The sequence below is a fragment of the Nyctereutes procyonoides genome, unplaced genomic scaffold (genome assembly GCF_905146905.1).
Source record: "Nyctereutes procyonoides isolate TBG_1078 unplaced genomic scaffold, NYPRO_anot_genome, whole genome shotgun sequence".
NCBI lineage: Eukaryota > Metazoa > Chordata > Mammalia > Carnivora > Canidae > Nyctereutes > Nyctereutes procyonoides.
In genome coordinates this window covers 8,879,009-8,902,470 of record NW_026575037.1, presented here as the reverse complement: position 1 = coordinate 8,902,470, position 23,462 = coordinate 8,879,009, and the positions used below count along the sequence as shown (strand labels likewise).

General features: G+C 35.7%; 1 protein-coding gene across 2 annotated transcripts in view; it reads left to right on the top strand.

The window, feature by feature from the left end:
* The window catches only part of RNF2 (ring finger protein 2), a 49,070-nt gene extending 27,382 nt beyond the window's left edge, over positions 1-21,688 (top strand). For both annotated transcript variants that reach the window (XM_055319400.1, XM_055319401.1), the window contains 6 exons: positions 9,345-9,433; positions 12,193-12,353; positions 12,984-13,199; positions 17,292-17,564; positions 18,287-18,458; positions 18,765-21,688. In XM_055319400.1, coding sequence (XP_055175375.1) covers positions 9,347-9,433; positions 12,193-12,353; positions 12,984-13,199; positions 17,292-17,564; positions 18,287-18,458; positions 18,765-18,866 — 1,011 coding nt within the window. In that variant the 5' untranslated portion in view covers positions 9,345-9,346 and the 3' untranslated portion in view covers positions 18,867-21,688. The remainder of the gene's footprint in view (positions 1-9,344; positions 9,434-12,192; positions 12,354-12,983; positions 13,200-17,291; positions 17,565-18,286; positions 18,459-18,764) is intronic.
* Positions 21,689-23,462: the final 1,774 nt, after the last annotated feature.

Genomic DNA, 23,462 nt, shown 5'->3' with positions numbered 1-23,462 from the left:
CCCATTATTAGTCATCTTCATTTCAGTCAGTATCACAAACAAAAAATACAGCTTATGTAGATAGTGTTTTGATTTGCAGTTTAGTGATTATTAGTGAAGTAGTCATTTTGCCTATATTGAGCTGTCTTTTAAATTATCTTGAGGGAAGATTCAGGGTACATTATGGACATATGCCTTTGTTGATTATACATGTTGCAAATATTTTCTCCTTGTCTATAGCTTATCTTTTGTTTGCTTATGCTATCTTTCCTTATTTTTGTATAGAAGTTTAAAAAAATTTAATAGTTGAAATGTGAACTGCTTTTAAGGTATTCCAGTATTGCATCTTGTTTATCAGTCTGCCTTCCTAATCATAGTAGTATGCATCACTGTACCTTCTTTTAAAATATATCTCATATAGTTTTTTTTTTTAATGCTTAATCATTTTGTTATTTTTTAAAAGATTTTATTTATTTTAGAGAACAGTGGGGAGGGAGGAGAATGAGAGAATCGCAAGTAGACTCTCCACTGAACAGGGAGCCCCAGACAGGACTCCTCATCTCTTGACCCTGAGTTCCTGACTTGAGCTGAAATCAAAGAATCACTTAACTGATTGAGCTGCCCAGGTGCCTCATCCCTTCTGGAATTTTTAATTTATTTGCTTAGGTACATCTGATTTAATTATTTTGAATTTAAATATTTGTTTAAATCCTTCTGATTTAGGGATGCCTGGCTGGCTTAGTGGTTGAGCATCTGCCTTCAGCTCAGGTCCTGATCCTGGGGTCCTGGGATGGAGTCTCATTCAGGCTCCACTCAGGGAGCCTGCTTCTCCCTCTTCCTATGTCTCTGCCTCTATCTCTGTGTCTCTCATGAATAAATAAATGAAAAAAAAATCCTTCTGATTTAAAATATCTTAAGTTCTATAAATTCACATGTTTTATTTTTTTAAGATTTTATTTATTCATGAGAGAGACACAGACACAGGCAGAGGGAGAAGGCAGGCTCTCTGCAGGAGCCCTATGTGGGACTCAGTCCTGGACTCCAGAGCCCAGGACCACATCCTGAATGAAAGGCAGACGCTCAACCACTGAGCCACCTGGGCATCCCTCATGTCTGTTTTTGAACCCTTCATTTTGTTGCATTAATGTTATCATCTTTTCTTTAGACCATAGTGTTACTTTTCATGAAGCTTTAATATTTGATGTAAGGTATGTCTCCTTGATTATTATTCTTTTTCAAAATATCCTGGGCGTTCTTGTGCATAATAATTCACGTAAACCTTAGAATCACTTTGTATATCGATATTTTGATTGGGATTGCATTACACTGGATTGTTATATATACGTTTATCCAATCCATGATCTCTTTAATGTCTTTCAATTAAGTTGTAGAGTTTTGTGTTGTCAATACTTTGTGAAATTTACTCTTACATATTTTATAGCGTTTGTTGCTATTGTGAATGGTTATAAATGGGATCATTAAAAAATGCATTTATAAATGTTTATTCCTGGCTTATAGAAATCTGTGGCTTTTTTGGCATGTTTTTCTCTGTTCATGCTACCGTGTTGCTGCCTTTTTTGAAGTTATAACTTTTTATTTGATTCCACGTGGATTTGTGAGGTATTTGTATTATCTAACTGATACGTTTGTCACTTCCTTGTCCAGTGCCCATTCCCCCCCCCCCCCCCTTTTTGGATAACATTATTGAGGACTTATAGCAGAAGGGCAGTCTTGCTTTTTTCCTGACTCTTTAAATAGGAGTCTTCAAGAGTTTTAACTTTGGGGCTTCTGGAATATATTCATCAAGTTAAGAATATTTCCATCCATTTCTAACTTAGACATTTAATGGAGTAATTAAATTTATTTATTGATATAAAGTAGACTATAGCAGTCTCTGATGATCAAACTTAAAAATATATTTTATATCTATGTAATTTTTTGGTTTTCTGGGAAAGTTATAGTATTAGCTTTGTCAAATAACAAATTTTGTTTTCTTGAACAAATCTATTTTTTTGTTTTTTTAGCTGTTCCTATTTGATTTATGGTTTTATAATGATCATTTTTCCCTTTTTCTTTAGGTTTATATTCTGATTTCTAATGCTTTATTTTTTCAATTCTTATGGTTTTAACACTTAAAAATTGAAGATTATTAATATTTCTGAGGGAGATTTCACTCATTATACATCCTGTATGTTCTTAATCTCATTTGATTCCTGAGAAGATCACCTCTCTTTAGCTTTGTAAACCTCTGTATATATTCCTCTTTACCAGCCACATTGACCTTTCTTTTTTCCCAATACGTCTATTTTTTTGAAACTCTTTTTTTTGATTCCCCTTTCTTTTTAGTTTTTAAATTATTTTTAAAATTTATTTGGTGTCAGGGAGAGAGTGTGTGCACAGGCAGAGGGAGAAGCAGGCTCCCTCTGAGCCTGAGCAGGCAGTGGGATGAGATGCCTGGGCTTCGCCCCAGTGATCCTGGGATTCTGACCTGAGCTGAAAGCAGACGCTTAAATGACTGAACCATAACCCTAACCCTAACCCAGGCACCCCTTGACTTGCTTATCTTAAATAGCTTCTTTTCTCCTATTGATGATGTAACTCAGTGCTGGTTTTTTTTTTTGTATCTTTTATATAATACTTAAGAATTATTAAATTGTATGCATACTTGTTTACTGTTGGTGTTTGTAGACCTGTACAGTACACCTCATGGTGCAGTAGATAAATCAGTATTTGAATGAGTGAATGAATGATTCCTAATCTTATGAAAGGATTAGGGAAAGGAGAGTGACCCACCCAGGTATATAGGCAAGTCGATTTGTGTAGAAATACTTCAGGAAAATTGATAACCTGTAAATTAAATTATTTGAATACTACGTAGCTCTGGATAGCTCCCTGGAAAGCTTTTGTGTAGGTCAGGAGTACACATGCATACCCCAATTTAAAGATGCCTGGTTAAATTATTTAAGATCAACTTCAGTAGGCAGTAATTCTGTACTGTTAGGTATCATCTGAGGTTCAATTTTTACTTTCTAAATGTCTTTCTTCACTCATTCATTTAACTTCTTGAAAAGCAGGCTCTTTTCTAGGTGTAGGAGAAAATACTAAGATATATTAAGTCAGAGGATTAGATATATGAGCAACTGTAATGCCATGTAAGTTAAATTTAAAATGCAGGACATACTTTATACTTACTTTTTTTGAGGAGGGAGCAAGTGTAATCCTTTTTTCTGGCTTTTTTCAGGCTTTTGGCTTCATCTTTGAATATTTCTAGTATGAAAATGACATGCCATGGTGTAGTGTTTTTGGCATTTATTCCACTTGGTGTTCTCTAAGCTTCCTGCATCTATGCTGTGATATCTGACATTAATTTTGGGAAATTCTCAGTCATTATTTTTTCAATTATTCTGTTCCTTTTGTTTTTCCTCCTCTTGATATTCCTATTACATGTATGCTACATCTTTTGAGGTTAACCCACAGTCCTTGGATATTCTAATGTATTTTTTTTCAGTCTTTGTTCTTTTTCCTTTTCATTTTTTGAGGTTTCTATTGATCTGTCATCCTTTAGCTCGAGTTCTTGCCTGAGCGATATCCAGGCTACTAATAAGCCCATCAAAGGCATTTTTCACGTTTGTACAGTGTTTTTGATCTCTAGCATTTCTTACTACTTTTTTTTCCTTAGGATTTCCATCTCTCTGCTTATATTGCCCATGTGTTGTTTTTTTTTTTTTTTTTTTTTTTTTAATTTACGATAGTCATACAGAGAGAGAGAGAGAGGCAGAGACACAGGCGGAGGGAGAAGCAGGCTCCATGCACCGGGAGCCAGATGTGGGACTCGATCCCGGGTCTCCAGGATCGCGCCCTGGGCCAAAGGCAGGGGCCAAACCGCTGCGCCACCCAGGGATCCCCTGCCCATGTGTTTTTATATGCTGTCTTCTGTACTCATTAGAGCCCTTTGCATATTATTCATAGTTGTTTTAAATTCTTGGTCTGAAAATTCTAGGACTATTTTGTCACGTCTAGTTCTGATGCCTGATTTGTCTCTTCAAATTGTGTTGGCTTTTATTTATTTATTTATTTTTGCCTTTGGTATACCTGGTAGTTTTTTCCTAGATGGCCAGACATGCATGATGTACTAGGTACAAGGAATTGCTGTAAATAGGCCTTTAATTGTGTGGTGGTGAGGTGTAGGGGGAGAAGAAGGGCTCTATAGTTTTGTAACTAGATCTCAGTCTTTTAGTGAGACTAATACTCTATACTGTGAACTTCACTAGTGGTACTTAAGTTTTTTTCCTCCTCAGGTGGACTGGATTGCTAGAATGGACTGGAGTTGGGTATTTTTTTTTTAAATTTTTTTTAAATTTTTATTTATTTATGATAGTCACAGAGAGAGAGAGAGGCAGAGACACAGGCAGAGGGAGAAGCAGGCTCCATGCACCGGGAGCCCGACGTGGGATTCGATCCCGGGTCTCCAGGATCGCGCCCTGGGCCAAAGGCAGGCGCCAAACCGCTGCGCCACCCAGGGATCCCTGGAGTTGGGTATTGATTGACCTTCCTAAGTCAGTTAGGTTCTGATAATATCCCAGTATGTTAGGTTTTGATTAACTAGTTTTTCCTAAGAGCAGGGCTCTGGCAAGCATAAGTGGGGGTTTTTCCTGTTCTTTCCTGTGGGAATCTGGTCAGGCTTAAGGAGGTCAATTTCATAATATTTTAGGAGTACTTCTATGACTGAATTCTCTTGGGAGTTTTTAACTATCAAACTTAGGGGAAGCAGATTTATTTATTTATGGGGAGGGGCAGAGAGATAGAAACCCAAGCAGGCTGCACACCCAGTGAATGGAGCCCAACACGGGAGTTGATCTCAACAACCCTGAGGTCATGACCTGAACTGAAATCAAGAGTTGGGCATTCAACCAACTGAGCCACCCAGGCGCCCAGCAATTTTTTGACTGTAGTTCAGATTTATGTAACTTGACATTAGTTCCTGTTGGAGTTTCCATTCCTGAGGTGCTCTGGTAAGCTGAGATTCCCTGTGTTCTGTCTTTCCAGTCTTAAGGGCAGTGGTTTGTCTTGTGTTCTCCCCTTGCTTATAGACCCAAGAAGAGTTGTTGATTTTTTTTAGCCTCTACAGTTTTTAAACTTGTTAGGCCAAAGTGGTCACTAACATGTGGAACTAGAAACTAGAAGTCTAACCTTTTTCTTGTTTAAAAAAAATAATAAACTTGGGGCGCCTGGGTGGCCCAGTTGGTTAGGCATCTGGTTCTTGGTTCCTATTCAGGTCTTGATCTTCCGTCCTCAGACTGCCCGGGGCCTCTGTGCTCCTCGCAGGATCTGTTTGTCTTTCCCTCCACCTCTGATCCTCTTTACCCCCATCCCACACATGCTCGCTCGCTCGCTCTCAAGTAAATCTTCAGGGGAAAAAAAAAGATAAACTTATTAAATCTTTCGATGTAGAATGCTTTGGAATTTTTCATCTTTTTTGCATATTCCCTTTGTGGGTAGTCACTTCTTGGGGGGGGGTGCTGTGTTTTAAAAAGCTTTTGAGACTACATTGAACCCCTGCAAAAAGTGATGTGCATAAAGTGAAGATGTAGAAAGTCAGCATGAAAGTGTCAGATATTTGCAGTCTCTAAAAGCACATTCTGAATATTGTATTGCTATTTCTTCTTTGGATATTGAAGCTGTGAGCTTTCAAAATCTGCCTGTAACTAAGTCTTTTATCAGATTTATTTTCTGTTTCTCTCAAGTTATCTTGTCCAAACTAATGCTAACTTCTCATTTGTACATTCTTGCCACAAAAGTGAGAGCCTGGTTTGTGCAGGAAACATTTCTGTTTTGTTTGGTGTCTCTTATTCAGAAGTATAATTGAGGTGTTATAATTGTGGATTGGGCCAGGTAGACCTAGGTAGATCTTTTTCTGTTGTACTGCAAGGATCATCAGGCAGTAGTCCTATAGGAAGCACATTCTGTTGCTGGAAAGCATCTTTAAGATTACTTTTTCTGACCTCATTTCTCATCTTCACTGGCTACATCACTTTCTGTCCTTTCAGGTTATAATTATTCCAGGTGAACCCATTCTTGTTTCCTCTGGCCATATATTAGTAGTATTTATACATAGATAATTCACGTATAAATACTATTTTAAAATCACAGTTCATTCTCATCTGAAAAACAGAAGCTAAATGTATTTTATTTTACATTCTTGGCTTGGTCAGGGAGGAGCTACAGATGGAAATGCAGCTTTTCACCAAATGAGAGTAGAAGAAAGATTATATATGATTTTGGTGAAAGTAGAATTTAGATTAAATGACACAGTATATTGACCTAAAGCAAGAGGAACTAATTCTCGAAAGCTTATCTGTTCAGTAACAGCCAAGAGTAGAAATTTGAGCTTCCGTTCAGACAGATTGATTATGGCCTGTAGGTCATGTATTATGTATATGCCTTCTCTGTGAATTATATCTTGAAGCAAAAAAAAAAAAGGAATTTTTAATTCTTAGATCCCCATTGACTCTGTTTGGCCAGGTCACAGGAGAGATCTACCTTGGTGATAACGTTCTTAAAAATTGAGATAGTGGTTTGATGATCATCAAGATCATATCCTTTTTTTGGTCTCAGGATTACCTGCTGCATTATTTGGTAAGATAGCATCCATACGGTAGCAGTTAAGAATCCAAACACCAGAGAATATATGATTGTAATACAGATACAGACAGAGAGATTGGAAAACTTTTCAAGGCCATGGAGATCCTAGCTTTCCCAAATACGAGGAAAAACTGCAACTAATTTGTGAATTACTTTCTGAATTTTATTGCCACGGGAATACAGATCTCTAAATCAGATATAATTTGGTTAAAAAAAAAAAGATATAATTCGGTTATGTGCAGGAGAACTGGTATCTCTAGAAATGAGCCCTCAGCAGAAGGCTTTTTTTATTTGACGGTTCCCATTAATTTTCTGGGGAAGCTTGCTGGAGAGAGAAGAAAGGATTATTTGGTTTGTAGTGGGCCTCAGGTTAACCACTACAGATTTTGAGACATGGGATTAGGATTTGGAATTCTTAGAAATTCCTTGAGTAATTTTAGTTCTCTAAGAGATTCATTATGTTGTAGTAGGATTTATGGTAGAAATAATGGCACGTGTATTTACCAGGAAGCACAAAAGCCTCAAGGAATTTTTGCTTGTTTTGGAATCCACTTGTTCTGATAAGCAAAAGATAGACTCAGTGGTCAGCCTTGAAATTTTTTTTTTTTTTTTAAGTCACACAACTGGCTCATTTGAAAAATTTGATCATATTTATTTCAAATTTTTGCTTGGGCAAGGGAGCAACTTCATGTGGAACGTGGCTTTTGTTAAAGGAAGAAATAGGGTAAGTAGATTTTTAGAGGGGGCTAGAATAGAGGTTAAATTTCAATGAAGTGCTTTTTTTTTTTACTACTCAAAGCAAAGTTGAGCTAATTGATGATTGGGTGAGTTCTTGATAGCAGATTTATTTAAATGATACTTGATGGAAATGGGAAATTTACCTTCCTGGATATATATAGGTCACGTCCTTCATTGCCAGTGTGGAATATATGACTTACTTAAATATGCTGGTTGTGTCTTCCAGCACGTGTGGACTTTTTCTGTCTACTGAACCACTCTTCCTCAGTGGCCCATAAATAACTGGACCTCAGTATTTGTAGCAACTCCAACCTATACCTTCCTTCTATGTTCTCCATCTCAGTAAAGGGATAGTTGGCTTTCCCGAAGTCATATTGGACCCTCCTCTCTCATGTCAGTGTCAAATGTATCATTAGGGCTATCTGTGTAATACTCTCTGCATATTCAACTGCCTTGGTTCAGATAGTTAACTCATTCGGGTTTTTGTTAACAGCCCCCTCACTTGTCTACTGCTTTTTTGTTCTTTTACGTTCACTGCTGCTTGAGTTTCTGTGAAACTCTTTGATCACGTCACTTTCTTGTTTAAAACTTCCAGTAACTCCCAATTACGGTTTTCATGCCTATCTTCATACATGCTGCTCTACTTTTTCTGGAACCCTCTTTTATATTCCCATTCTGGTGTAGAAATCTTTGGGTTTTTTTAAAGCTTATTCCATCACTGCTGAAGCCTTTCCTGACTTCTCAAATTCCCTTATCCTCTTCTGTAATTCCATATTGTTTTTTCCATACTGCTGCTTAGAATTTATCTTGTCAAATTTTAGTTTACTTGTTTTCTAAAGTTTTTATTTATTTATTCATGAGAGACACAGAGAGAGGCAGAGACACAGGCAGAGGGAGAAGCAGGCTCCATGCGGGGAGCCTGATACGGGACTACATCCCGGGTCCCCAGGATCACACCCTGGGCCGAAGGTGGCGCTAAACCGTTGGGCTACGGGGGCTGCCCTGTGGTTTATTTATTTACGTGCATTTCCGTCTTTTTAGACTATGCATTCTGAAGCAAGGACCTAGAGCAGTTCTGCTTGGCTAATAATAGATACCTACTAAATATTTTAATGCCTGGAGCCCCTTTTTTTTCCTTTGCCAGAGAGGAGTTAGTTTTCTAAGACCATCTTACATGTATCGTAGATCCCATTCACCTACTCAGAGACAAGCACAGAAGTTGGCCTTAACGTTGTTAAATTTATTCCTAACTAGAGGGGAGAGACAAAACTAAGAACTAATATCAGGGTGATGAGGAGACCTTGAAATCACATCAGACAGTGAACAGTAGGAGGAACTAGAATATTTACCCAAAAGGAAAGAAAAATCAGGTGGGGTATGATAACAGTACCCAAATATTTGAAAGGCTGTCATGTAGAAAAATGACGAGTTTTAATCGAGTGTGCCTTGAGGGGCTGTAGGATGAATAGGTAGCAGTTTTGGGTTCAGCATTAGGAAGAACTTTCTGAACATTATAAGGGACTTAGTATATCAAACAGGGGAGTTTTCATGAGTGGAGCTGTGAAAAAGTAGAGGCAAAATGACCAGGAGTTTAAAGTACTATAAGGTAGATTTTGTTATCTCTGGCAAGAATTGACCATACTGGAAAGTCTTAAATTTTCCTGATTTAGTTCTGATTTCATGACCATGAATTTTAGAAACTTTATTGTTTAGGATTAAGACAGTTTTCTGTACATTCAGTAATAATTTTAGCTCTTTCTCTGTGCCACCTGTTGGGCATTCAAAGATCAGTGATAGTCTCTTGCACTCAAATAGCTTGTACTTATAAATGAAAAGATTCTTGTGCTTTTCTTTTAGTTTTTGAGGAGCCAGTATATCATTTCTATTTTGATGATTCTCAGGATTCATGATTCCAAAAAATCAGTTTTGAGATTTACTTTCCTTCCAGATACTAAAATTGTTTTTCTTTCCTTTTTTATTCTTAGCAATGTCTCAGGCTGTGCAGACAAACGGAACTCAACCATTAAGCAAAACATGGGAACTCAGTTTATATGAATTACAACGAACACCTCAGGTAATGTAGACTAAGATAAACTCGGAGGAATATGACACATGTGGAAACTGGGATACATTTTTAGGAAATGAAAACTTGAAAGAACATAATAGTAGTAATTTGTATACAGGCAGTCTTGTGTATGTTTGGTTTCTTCATTCGTTGATTCAACAAATAATTTGCATACTGTATACCAAGTCCTACACGCTAGGCACTAGGTGAAGTAAATAAAATGGTATAAATTTACAGAGTTTATAAATATTAAATGAGTTAATATCCAAAGAATTACACATTTGAGAAGTTGTGTAAAGGGGGTAAGTCCTCAGTGCTGTAATAAATAATAATGGGAGGGAGCAATAGAGTACATTAAGAAGGTGAAGATGAGAAAGACTGTGGGAGGAGCAGGTTTGAAGGAGATAAACATGCTTAAAACTGAACTCAATTTGAGATACCTGTAAGTCAGGCAGGCACAGATGCTAACCTAGAGGTCTGGACTAAATGTAAAATTTGGGGGGTTGTCAGCACATTTTAAGCAATGAGAGTAGAATAAGATCACCTGGACAGAGATGAGCAAAGGGGCCCAGAACTTCATCCAGAGGAGCTTCAAAGTTTAGAAAGAAAGTAATAGAAAAGAAGCTGCAGAGAAGACTGAGAAGGAACAGCCAAAGAAAAATAGGCGATGGAGAGAGAGAGGATCAAAATCTACGAGGAGGTGTGTTAAGAGGGAATAGTTACTGTATTCAGGACTACTGAGAGGATAAGTAAAATGAGGATTACAAAAGTGTATGTTGTATGTGGCAGTGTGTGCTTATACTTCCTTACCTTGACAGGAGAAAATTCACTTGAATAGATTGTGTTATGTTGAAGGAAGAAAAAGTGAAAATATGTAGGCAGTTTTTCAGAGAAGTTTGGTTCTGCAGAGAAGCAGAGAAATGGAGTAAAAACTGGAGGGGAACATGGAATTGGGAAGTTTTAAATTTTGTTTTTATGATGGGAGATAGAGGGCCACCAAGGACACCCCCGTGCCTCACATGGCTCTGAGATGTGCCGTTCACCTTTCATTATTCAGCAACCCCATGCACATCTTACTCTAGGCTGATTTAGTGGAGTGCCAGAGATTGGTGAAACCTGAGAGCAAATAATAATCAGAAGGATATACTTGAAAAGGTAGGAAGGAATGTACTTTTGAAAGAAAGAGGCATATTTTCTCCTTGTAGCAAGGTAGATGATTTATAAAGATGTCATAGAAAATCAGAGAGCTCTCTCAATGAAATTGAGGTAATCTTTGGAATGTTCAGATGAAGGAAGTTATGCAGATAGAAGAAAAGGTGTAAAATAGTATAGAAAAAAACAAGCTTGTTACAAGAGAAACTAATTCCTGAGCAGTGTTGAACGCTCATTTGAAACTAGTGAAATTTTTAGTGATACCAATCGGGTTGTATATTTCCCCCCTTTTTTCTTCCACAGAGCTACACACTTGCACAGGTACATACATGGAGAACTTAGACGGTTGCCTTTATCCTGGGCTGGGATATTTCTAGGCATGTTCTAAAGAGGAAGAGGACAGACTTGGTTACTAGCTGAGTCATCATCATACTCTGAGTGATAGATTCCTCATCTGTAAAATGGAGGTTGTAATTCCTAAATCAAAAGTTTGTGTGTGTATTGAATTAAGTAAAAGAAAATACTGAAGGTGCTTTCTCTAGAGAGGTTGAAATACCATAAGACACTCAAAAATAGTGGTAGTTGTTGTAAATTTAAATATATTTTACTTGAGTTCTTCAAGGACATTATCTATCTATCTTTCTGTGTCTTTCCTTGTAGGGTCCTTATTCTTTGACCCTGTAGAGGAAACACAACTATGGAGATCCAGTGGAAATAGGAAGTGTCTTTTATTTTTGTCTCACCTTTCTCTTCAGTAGCTACCTACTAATCTCTTTCCTCAACCCATAAGAGCCAGCATTGATGTTTAGAGCTAGTATGTGCCGCCTTGTGGGAAGGGTGGGTAGTGGTGAAGAAAGTAGGAGTCACTAATCTCTCTTCAGCTAACAGATGTGCTGGCATTCTACATTGGAACTCTAAATGCATTTTTGCACTGAAACATTTTTACAATTACAGTAATACCAGTACTAATACTATGGTTTAAATTAGTTTGTAGGATAACTTGAGAACCTGGCCGCTTTGTATAAAACTGCTTCTGTGGATCCAATAGCGGATCATCACTATTAAAAGTAATGATGTTAAAATGAAATCCTGTTAAATTGTATGTAAATTAGAAATACTTGTATGGGAATCTTAAAATATTTAAATGGATGGCATGAAATATATAGTTATCAAAATGGTAGAATTTGTGAAGATCGAAGAAATAAAGGTATTTAGTCTTAACTTCCTCAATTAAAAGGTAAGAAACAATGTTAAATTACTAGAGTCACATTAACATGGCTAGAATTAGGACCTAAGGCATCTGATTCCAAATTCAGGGTTTTTTTGTTTTTTGTTTTTTTTAATGCCAAGCTAATTTACCATTACTTGGCTTTTAAAAACATTAATATGTTATTTTTAGCATTAAAATAAGAGCATTGATATAATACAGTGATGGGGCTTAAGGGGGGTTGGGGAAGATTATAGAAAAACAAGGTCGGGTGTGAGTTGACAGTGGTGGTGCTGGGTGATGGGTACATAGATGTTCATTTTTGTCATTTTCAGTACTTTTGTATGTTTGAACTTGTCCATAATAAAAAAAATAGGTAGCATTTAATTTTAAAGTTACTCTTCTATAGGAGGCAATAACGGATGGCTTGGAAATTGTGGTTTCACCTCGAAGTCTACACAGTGAATTAATGTGCCCAATTTGTTTGGATATGTTGAAAAACACCATGACTACAAAGGAGTGTTTGCATCGTTTTTGTGCAGACTGCATTATCACAGCGCTCAGAAGTGGGTATGTTGAAATGAGTTATACTAGGTACTTAATTATACCAGGATGGTATTGTATGAGTTTTGAGAAATATATTCTCTATAAGCGTTCATTTGAGAGCTGGAAAATTTTCTGAAGTCTTTTAATTATTGGAGAATCTTTGTTTTGAAATAGTTGATTTTATACAGTTTTAAAGGTTTATAGCACGAATGCTTGTTTTGAGAAAATTACAAAGCATGAAGTCCTCCATGGTTCTTCCACTTCTAAATTGTATAATACCTCTGTGTATGCTATTTTAATAAAAGAATTGATAACAAATTAATATATATTAATGGGTAAATTTTCCTTGTAGGGCATGGATATCAGGGAAATTTATATTGGCAAGAAATAGATTTTTATTTCTAAAATGATTATATATAAATTATTGGGAAGTATTCAAATTTTTGTTTGTTGGCAAATACTGTATAGTGTCTGAAGTTCTCAAAATCTTGCTTACCCTCAAATCAGGTTTTCAAGGAAATGCAGGTTAATCAGTTTAAATTTCTGTGACTTAGTAAAGGTATTGGAATAATGATAACTATCCAGAAGTTGGATATTTTTGTTGTTAGCCCAAAGATACATTGTTTACAGTTTCTTTCCCCTCTTTTTATTTAGCAATAAAGAATGTCCTACCTGTCGAAAAAAGCTAGTTTCTAAAAGATCACTCAGGCCAGACCCAAACTTTGATGCACTCATCAGCAAAATTTATCCAAGTCGTGATGAGTATGAAGCTCATCAGGAGAGAGTATTGGCTAGGATCAACAAGCACAATAATCAGCAAGCGCTCAGTCACAGCATTGAGGAAGGACTGAAGATACAGGCCATGAACAGGTATGTGGGAAAAGAAGGCCAGGGATGGTGGCCATTTTTCTGTATACTTTTAAAAAAATACTCTATTTAACAGCCTTCACTTGGAAAGAAATAAAATGCAGTAACAAATAGTAGTTCTGCATGGTTACCTTTCCAGGGAGGCATAATATATACCTCCAGGCATTAATAGGGTATTCTATTTAAAAATATTATTCTCTGTTGTACCCACTTCCCCCTCCACTTACCATTTCTTTTCTCCTCTTATTTCTGTAGCAGAACTGCTTGAAAAAGTTTGTGCTCGTTGTCCCTCAGTTCTTCTCCAATTCTGTTTTGAACCCATAGAAGTCATGTGTTTATCCTCTCTCCTACCTCCATATCACTTTGTCAGATTTTCCAGTGACCTCCAAATTGCAAAATCTAATTGCTGATTCTCAGACCTCATTTTCCTATCTTACTCAGCAACATTTGACACAGTTATTTCTCTTTGAATGGTTTTCTTCACTTGGCTTTCAGGAGATGATATTCTTCTGGTTCCTTTCGTATGAATTAGCTATTCCTTAACTCATATTTAACATGTCCAATACTGAACTTTTTATTCTTACCCCCTACTTCTTTTTATTCTTGCTCATTTCATTTCAGTTGATGGCAACTTTGCCTTTGCTTTAGCCAAAAACTTTGGAAATTTTGAAAACTTTGAAACATTTCTCTTTTTTTTCACATTATATATTCCAATCTGAGAATAAATATACTTTTAACTTTTTCCATAATATATCCAGATTGGTTTAGGCCACCACCATCTTTCTTTCATTTCAAATGCCTCCTAATTGGTCTTTCTACTTTCCATGCTTATCTTTACAAAGTCTGTTCTCAGGACAGCAGCCAGAGTGATTCTGTTAAATTGAAAGTCAGGTCATGGTTCTCCTTTGCTTTGGAGTCTCTTTTATCTATCTTCTCTTCATTTTCAGGTTAAAAGACCTTAATGATGGCTTCCAACACCCTGCATAAATTGGGCACTTTCTTACCTTCATTCTTGTTTCCTTTCCTAATATATTCAGGTCTCAATGAGAGGTATCATTTTCCAAAGTAGGGAATGCCAGTAAAGCTGCATCCCAGGCAAGTGTTTCTCACCTTGGCTGAACATCAGAATCACAAAAGTTTTAAAATTTTAGGTCCTCCAGTATCCTCCCAAACCAAGCAAATCAGAATCTTTGATTGAGGTCCAAGCATTGCTATTTTTAAGGTTCCAGAAGTGGTTCTGAAGATGTGCTATATTCTAACTATATTAAACTGACCTACAAACTAAACTCTGTTTAGCAAAGTAAAATAAAGTATTAAGTGTTGAATATATTTATTTTTAAAAAATCCTACGTTTCTAAGAGTTTGAGGGACTTCAGTGGTGTTCATTTTAGTTTTTGAGCAGGACAGAGAATCCCCTTTGCAAAATCTTTTATAGTCCTTTTGATTTTGCTTGAACATTTCTAGTGGTGGGAGTATCTGATAGAAGCTCCTTTTATTACAGCTTCCTTGCTGTTCTTCAGACTTCCCAGTGTGGTACTTAATATTCTCTATGGAACCCTCTTCCAGATAATCCACATATAACACTCTCACTTTCTTCAGATGTCTAAGTTCCCATCTTCCACCTCAGAGCTCCATAACTATCTTACCTCCCTTATTCGTTTTTCTCCACAGTACTTCTTCTCTAACATGTAGAACAATAATATAAGCCCTTAGAGGGTAGAGACTGTCAGTATTATTGAGTCTTATAACTCCAGTGCTTAGAACCATGCTTGGCTTCGAGTAATAGAGTAATACTATATCTTGTATTAATACTAGATGTATCAAATTGTTTGTATAAATACTATAAGTAAATATTTTTGAGTGTATGAATTTTTTGAAATTCTGAATTAAAATTAATTTCTTATGAGTATAATACTATCAAATCATTTGTGCAATACTACAAGTGAATATTTTTGAATGTGAATTCTTTTGAAGTTCTTCCTTTATATTGAATTAATTTCTTACATGTAGCAGTCTTGATCTGTCTTTGTCAAAACTCTTTTTTTTTTTTTTAAAGATTTTATTTTCTTGGGAGACACACAGAGAAAGAGAGAGGCAGAGACACAGGGAGAGGGAGGAGCAGGCTCCACACAGGGAGCCTGATGTGGGACTCGATCCTGAGACCCCCACATCAAGATGCTCAACTGCTGAGCCACCCAGGCGTCCCTGTCAAAATACTTATATTGGATTCTGTACTTGTTTCAGATTTTGCTTCTATTAGTTCTTTAAATAGTAGAGGCTAAATATTGGCATTCCTAATTACTGTTACTGTGCCTCATATGACATTCAAGTTTGGTGGTATAGGTCTTAAGATGCTGCCTCTAGAATAGTATGTAGTATTACACATATGATTTGATAAGAAATTTGATTTGATTGCAAGAAAGCTATTAATCTCTGTTATAAACATTATTTTAAGAGTAATAGCTGAAATAAAGAAACCTAGCTCTGTCACCTCAGACTTTTTTGGAAAGAAGTTTGGGTAAAAATAAATACATTAAGACGAGTAACTGTGTTAATTACTTTATTAGTTTATTTAGTTTATTTAGCCTGTTATATATATGTATTTTAAATTGTGATTTAAAAAGATACAATGTAAAATTGACTATCTTAACCATTTTTAAGTATACAATTCAGTATTGTAAGTACGTTCACATTATTGTACAACCAATTTCCAGAACTTTTTTCATCTTATAAAACAGAAATTCTGTACCCATTAAACAGCTCATTTCCTCTTCCTCCCCTCATCTCCTGGCAACCACCATCCTACTTTCTGTTTTTATGAATTTGGCTACTTTAAATACCTCATATAAGTGGAATCGTGACCGGCTTATTTCACTTTCTAAGACTAAGTAGACTAAATAATATTTCATTGTATCTGTTCATATCTTTTTTTTTTTTAAGATTTTATTTATTCATCAGAGACACAGAGAGAGAGAGGCAGGGGCACAGGCAAAGAGAGAAGCAGTCTCCATGCAGGAAGCCTTATGTGGGACTTGATCCTCGGACACCAGGATCACACCCTGGGCCGAAGGCAGATGCTCAACTGCTGAGCCACCCCAGTGTCCCCTGTTCATATCTTTTTTGATCATAGTTTTGTCATTTGATATATTAATGACACCTTTGTTTTTAATGATACCTTCTTAATTTTAAAATAATCTATAGATTTCTTAAGCAATATTTTGTGTATTTTTTGTTACCGTTTTTTTTATGGGCTATGATTTCCTTGTACTGGTAGTAAACATGTAATAATGATACTGTGTTAGAAGTGTAGGTCATTTCTGCATATTTCTTTCATATACAGATAGAGAGGGGGCCAGTGTGGCAGAATGTATATCACATCGTAGCTCTAATTCTGGCACTTACTAGCTTATAACCATGGGGCTTTGAACTTCAGTTTCTTTGGTTTTCTCAACTATAAAATGATGATAATTATAACTCCCTTGATTGTTTTGATGAGTAAGTCACATCTGGACACAAAGCACCTTGCCCAGTTACTGCTTTTTTTGTTTTGTTTTTGAGCTTGTTAGAATGCTTCTGTATCCACGCTCTTATGATTTAGATATCAGTCTCATTTTTCTCACTAGAATGATTTTATATTGCATTAGCAGACTTTGAGTGAGGTTGGCAGGGAGGGATTGCTTACTATTCCTCTTAAATCTTGTTTCCTCAAGAACTTCTAATCAAAGAGGCCCAGATATCTTCCCTCAGAACTTTTAAATTTTCATTTCTGAATCATGCCTTTCTTTAGATTTAAAATCTCATAACAAAAAAAGTTTATCAACATGTAAATAAAGGTTTGCCAGTAATTCCTGTAATCAACAAAGAAAATTATTAAATGAATATAAACATTTAAGTCATTCAAACATATGTGTATGAGTGTGGTTCTTTGGAAATTTCTGGGACATGAGGGAAATAAATGTCATTATCCAACTTGGAGCAAATTCAATTATGAAGACTTTTTTAGAATTCTGAAGTTCAGTAAACATGGTTCAAAATCAATGCATTGAAAAGAGCCAAATGTAAATTTCATGCAACCTCTTATTTTTCCTTCACTAGATTACAGCGAGGCAAGAAACAACAAATCGAAAATGGTAGTGGAGCAGAAGATAATGGTGACAGTTCTCACTGTAGTAATGCTTCCACGCACAGTAATCAGGAAGCAGGACCTAGTAACAAACGGACCAAAACATCTGATGATTCCGGGCTTGAGCTTGATAATAACAATGCAACAGTGGCAATTGATCCAGTAATGGATGGTGCTAGTGAAATTGAATTAGTATTCAGGCCTCATCCTACACTAATGGAAAAAGATGATAGTGCACAGACAAGGTAAGTGTGTAGGTAGGTTAGTTTCAGGTGATCTGAATTCACAATACTTAATTTGGAGTTAAAAGGCAATTTTGTGTAAGAAATAAGGGCAATATTTGTCATGCCAATGATTGCCAGGGTTCTGTTGGATGTTCCAGCTGCCTAAACTGTAGATTTTCCTTCTTTGTCATGTGCTCCCTACCCACATTAATGTGTATAAAAGAAATGACTCTCCTAGATAGAGGAGGATGAAGAGTCATATAAATTTAACTTGTTCAGTGGCTGACTGAATGGTATACCATGCTTTGAAAAAATTTCAAGGTTAGTGTTTCTCAGCTCTGTCTTTAAAAACGAGAAAATTGATCAATTCTTAGAAATTTGCTCGTATTTTTACTATTCCCTTTGCTGCTGTAGATGGCAGAATTCTGCTTGTTGGAGTTGAGAATGCCCCGTCCCCACCTCGCTCTCTCAGGACTCCTTGTGTATGTTTGACTTTTGTCATTTTATATCATATTTATGGGTGGTAAGGTAGACATGTCCTTAGATAGTGTGTACTTTCCCCTCTTCTGTACCTTTCAATAAAAAATGTTTAGGTAATAGAGGAATAAATTTTTGATACTATTTTGTCAGTAATTGAGACATTTACATTTTATTTAGCTTGTTAAAAATGTAATAGTTCTATAATTTGAGTATGTTTTTATCAGTAATATAGAAAGTAAATTATTAATGATTTATTTTTCCAGATACATAAAGACTTCAGGTAATGCCACTGTTGATCACTTATCCAAGTATCTGGCTGTGAGGTTAGCTTTGGAAGAACTTCGAAGCAAAGGAGAATCAAACCAGATGAACCTTGATACAGCCAGTGAGAAGCAGTATACCATTTACATAGCAACAGCCAGTGGGCAGTTCACTGTGAGTATTCAAAAGAATAGGCTGTTGAAACTGGGAGCATATTCACTATCTGAGACTAGCAGGTGTTTTTTTGGGGGCCTAATGAAAATGGTTCAGGACCTTGAGACCCTGACAGAATGAGAAATTGCAAAGGGGTAGTTACCTTTTTTGATATCAAAAAAAGAATCTTTTGGTTGTCCTTTTATGAATAGTATAAGTGACAAGAAATTTTATCCTAAGGTTTAAAAAAAAAATGGACTTTGATGTTTGTTTCATCTCTCTATTGTGCTTTGAGCATTTTTTTAATTCTTTCTTTTTTTGTTTTAGGTATTAAATGGCTCTTTTTCTTTGGAATTGGTCAGTGAGAAATACTGGAAAGTGAACAAACCCATGGAACTTTATTATGCACCCACAAAGGAGCACAAATGAGCTTTTACTAAAACCAAGTCTGAGAATGAACTTTTTTTATAGCCTATTTCTTTAATATTAAAGATGTAATGTCTTTACTTTTATGGACAGAATCTTGGATATGTTGTTCAGTTTTCTTTCTGAGCCAGACTCGTTTACACTATTAGAATCTTTTCCCCTTAATTTAAGATTTCCTTTTCGAAAGGGACTGCAATTATTCAGGATTTTTCTTTCCTTTTAAAAGTATATCTAAGTTGTATGTTTTCACGAAGTATGGTTCCATTTGGAGCACCCTTTTGACCCAGGAATTTTTCATAGTTCTGTATTCTTAAGTGAAGATTCAGTTGGCTATCTTTTCCCTCCCCTCAAAAGTTTTTTAGGCCTACAGAATGTTAATATGTATTTTGACTTTTTTTCCTGGAGTCTTGTATATTTATAGTTTTCTATATAAGCTGTAGTATCTTCATGAAGACCAAGGCTCAAATTTACTGTGCTTAAAAAACAATTCTCATAGGATTATTATTTTCATGGTATTTTCTTCCATAATATCTCATTTTTTAAAAAAGGTTCTTTATGAACTTAGTGTCCATTGTCATGCAATGTTATTTTTTTCCATTTTTTCCCTCTAATTTTGGAATTTCTGATCCTGGGAAAGAGAAACAAAATGTCAAGTTCTTTGAGAACTTGGTTCATTTACAGATTTCACTGAAGAAAGAAAAATTAAATTGGTCTTATGTAGTCTTCAAGTGTGTATTTAAAGAGGTCTTTTTTGTATTAGCTTTACTGCCACTTCAGTTCCTTTTTTATGTGTATTTGATGTTTTTTTCTATTAAAGTACCAGAGATATGGAGATATTTTGCACTTTAGCCTGGATGAAAGTACAAGATATGTTCAAAGCTTCCCTAATTCTTTTCTTATTGATAGCCAAGTAAGTTTCAAGAATAGCATGGCACATACACTGGCACATAAAATTGAAAAAAAAAAAGTTTGTTTCTGTTAGGATAAGTGTGTTCAGCATTTTGGGTGGCCCTGTCAGTTTATAAATTTGGTGCTCTGCTAATCACACTCTAGAGAAGCAAGTTAATGGAGCTTCAGCCCTGCCCTAGTGAAAGATTATTCTGTAGAAGAATGTTAGCAAGTAGGGTAATGTCATTCTACTCTTCTTAATTTAATTTTATAATGAGGAACAGTGTTGGGCTTTTGGAGCCAAGGTTTTTTGAAAACAGATTAGAAGTAAGATTGACTTGTGTTTTACTTTTCATCATTGTCCTGATTCCAAGTATGTTCCAAGTTTATAATTATTAGAGTATTTACAAAGACTTGATTGCATTGAGAAATTAACTCCAAAGGGTTTTTTTGCTAGGGGTGAGTAGTCCTCCAGTACCATTTTAACTAAATAACCTGTGTAATAGTCATTGTAAATATTTCTGTCATTTTTGACAGATTGGGGCCAGCTTGGTGTTTTAAATCTTCAGCCCAATATGAAAACTTAAAGGCTCATTAAATTTTTTACCATTTTATTGAAAATATTTAAAATCTGTTTTTACAGTTTTATCAGTCATCTGTGTCATGAAATTTGAAGACCACCAAAAATCAAGGGAAATTTTGTATTCAATTCCTTTTCTGGTGTAATGTTAAGTTGTATAGATTATTAATGCATGTCCACTAAATATAACCCTGGTTTTGTGATATAACTGCTTAGATTTTATTGGTGATATTAGATTAGTGGTTGCATTAAATAACTAAATTCCCATTGTGATTAATTGAAATTTTGTCTTGAAGCAGAAAATTATTTGTGAATATAAGCTTTGTGCTTAGAGAATGTATGTGTTTCTGTCAGTATGGGAGGATGTAAACTTTCTGCATCATTAGCAAATTCATTAGATATGTAATTCTTTGCAAAGTAGAATAGGTATTTGGTAGAGCATTGAGTGTGTGGGGTGTGTGTGTGTGTGTGTGTGTGTGTGTGTGTGTGCCCACAAATATGTGTTTGGTGGGTGGGTACTGTTTACCATTACTTCCAACCAAGGTTTTGTAAAGTATTCTCTAAATAACTTCTGTACCCACCCTTTCAATTGAAGAACAAAAGTCTCACCAAATGAGGTAAGGGCCTTTTGGATACACTATCATTTTAAAATGCATTATGGTAAAATATACATAACCAAATTTACCATTTGAACCATTTTTACATGTACAAATCAGTGGCATTAAGTACATTCACAGTGTTATGTACATCACCACTATCTAGTTCCAAAACTTTAAATTTATCATCCCAAACACAAACTCTGGATTCATTAAACAGTAACTCCCCATTCCTCTCCCTGCCTTTTATCTGCCAACCCATTTGTAACCTTTATTCTTCTTTCTCTCTTTGAAGTTGATTTAGGCACCTTTTGTAGGTGGAGTCATGTATTATTTTTCCTTTGTGTTTGTCTTATTTCATTAAGCATAATGCTTTTAAGGTTCATTCATGTTGTATGTTTATATCACATTTTGTTTATCCACTTACCTTTGGATGGACACTTTTTGCTATTGTGAATAATGCTACTATGAACATTTTTGTACAAGTAACTGTTTGAGTCCCTGTTTTAAATCTTTAGAGTATATACCTAGAAGCAAAGTTTTTTTTGAGGGACCCCAAATAATTTTCCACAGGGGCTGTACCATTTTATATTCCCACCAGCAATGTACTAGGATTCTAATTTCTCCACATTTTCACCAACACTTGTTATTGTAGTTTTGTTTTTAATAGTTATCCTAATGAGTGTAAAGTGTTAATTCATTGTAGTTTTGATTTACATTTCCCTGATGGCTTGTGATACTAACTAAAACATCTTTTCATATGCTTGTTGGCTATTTGTATATCTTCTGTGGAAAAATGTCTATTCAAGTCTTACTTTTAATTCAGTGGTTTGTTGTTGAGTTGTAGGAATTTTTAATCTGTTATCAGATACATAATTTACAAATATTTTGTCCCATTCTGTGGGTCGCCTGTTTACTCTCTTGACAGTGTCCTTTGATGCACAAAATTTTTAATTTGATGAAATCTAGTTTGCCTCTGTTGTCATTGTGGCCTATGATTTTGGTGTCATATCCAAGAAAATATTACAAATTCAGTGTTAGGAAAATCTTCCTATATGCTTTCTTCTAGGAGTTTAATTTATAGTTTTAGCTCTTACATTTAGGTCTTTAATCCTTTTTGAGTTTTGTGCCTGGTGAAAGGAAAGGATTGAACTTTGTTTTTGGATATCTAGTTTTCTCAGCACCATTTGTTGAAAAGACTGCTCTTTCTCCATTGCATTGTGTTGGTGGTCTTACTTGAAATAGAGACCATATATGTGAGGGTTTATTTCTGGGTTCTGTAGTCCATTGGTGTGTGTGTATGTATGTATGTATGTATGTATACATACATACATATATACATACACACATATATATGACTGTCCCTTTGCCAGTACTGTTTTTTTTTAATGCCAGTACTATTTTAATTACTGTAACTTTGTTGTAAGTTTTACATTATAATCTTAAATCCTTTGAACCCTGTGAAGAAGACCACGTTTCTCTCATAAGTTTAGGAAATTGAGGTTCAGAATTCTGATTTGGATAACTAAACATGAAATAATTGAAATGCTAGATGAGAAAAGGTGTCGTTTTAAAATACCCTCACATTTCTACTTAGGAATACTTGCTTTTCCAAAAATAAAATAGAAGCATAGTTATAAGGAAGAAATATTTGCAGTTGTTGTCACTATACAAATTACCTCCTTGAGAGGTCCTTCCTGGAGTAAGGACTCTGAAAATCTTTTCTTCCAAAGAAGAGTTGAGAGCACTGAAAAAGTTATCAAAATCCGGTTTTTCAGAACTCTGAAACTGAAATAACATCTTTCAATAATCTAAACATTTATCATTAATAAAAAAACTAATATAAATTCCATAGCATTATAGATTGCCCTCCCCCCACCCCCTAGTTCCTGGGTAGCCTTGAAAAAAGAATAGCCTTGCTACTGTGGTAGTAGTAAAAAACAGCAGCCTTGCAACACTGGAAGGGGCTTAAAGCTCCCTAAAAAGCTCATCCCAGAGAATTGTCACTGTTTGACCTCTCTGGTCCTTCACTGAATAACTCTGTTCCCAGAACTTACCTTTACTTGATCTGACTCTGCACACTGTGTGTATAGAACCTCATCTACAGTCTGTCAAAAACAGCTTCAGTTATTTAACAAAGCAGTTTCTTTTAGACAATGATACTAATTGGTACCAAAAAGAGGAAATAAAAGGCCAAGAAATGAAAACTGAGGAATGACATGTCCTTAGAGGACTTTGAAAAGCTTCAGCACATTCCTGTGAATATAGAAGGCCACATGCATGTGGCAAGGTTGTATGCATTCCCAAGGGGGAAAAAAGGAAGTCACTAATAGTACCAGTAGCACCTCTGCAAGCAGGAAGTGAAGGCTAATGTGGAGTTGAAAAAAAAAAAACAAAAACCTGCATGTTGCGGCATTGAAGGCCTACCCCCAAAATATTTACAGAGCACTTCAACAGGGGGAGAGAGTTATGTCATGATTTCAAGGCATTTAAGGAAATTTCTGTTTAGTCATTAACTGACGTTTAAGTTAATGA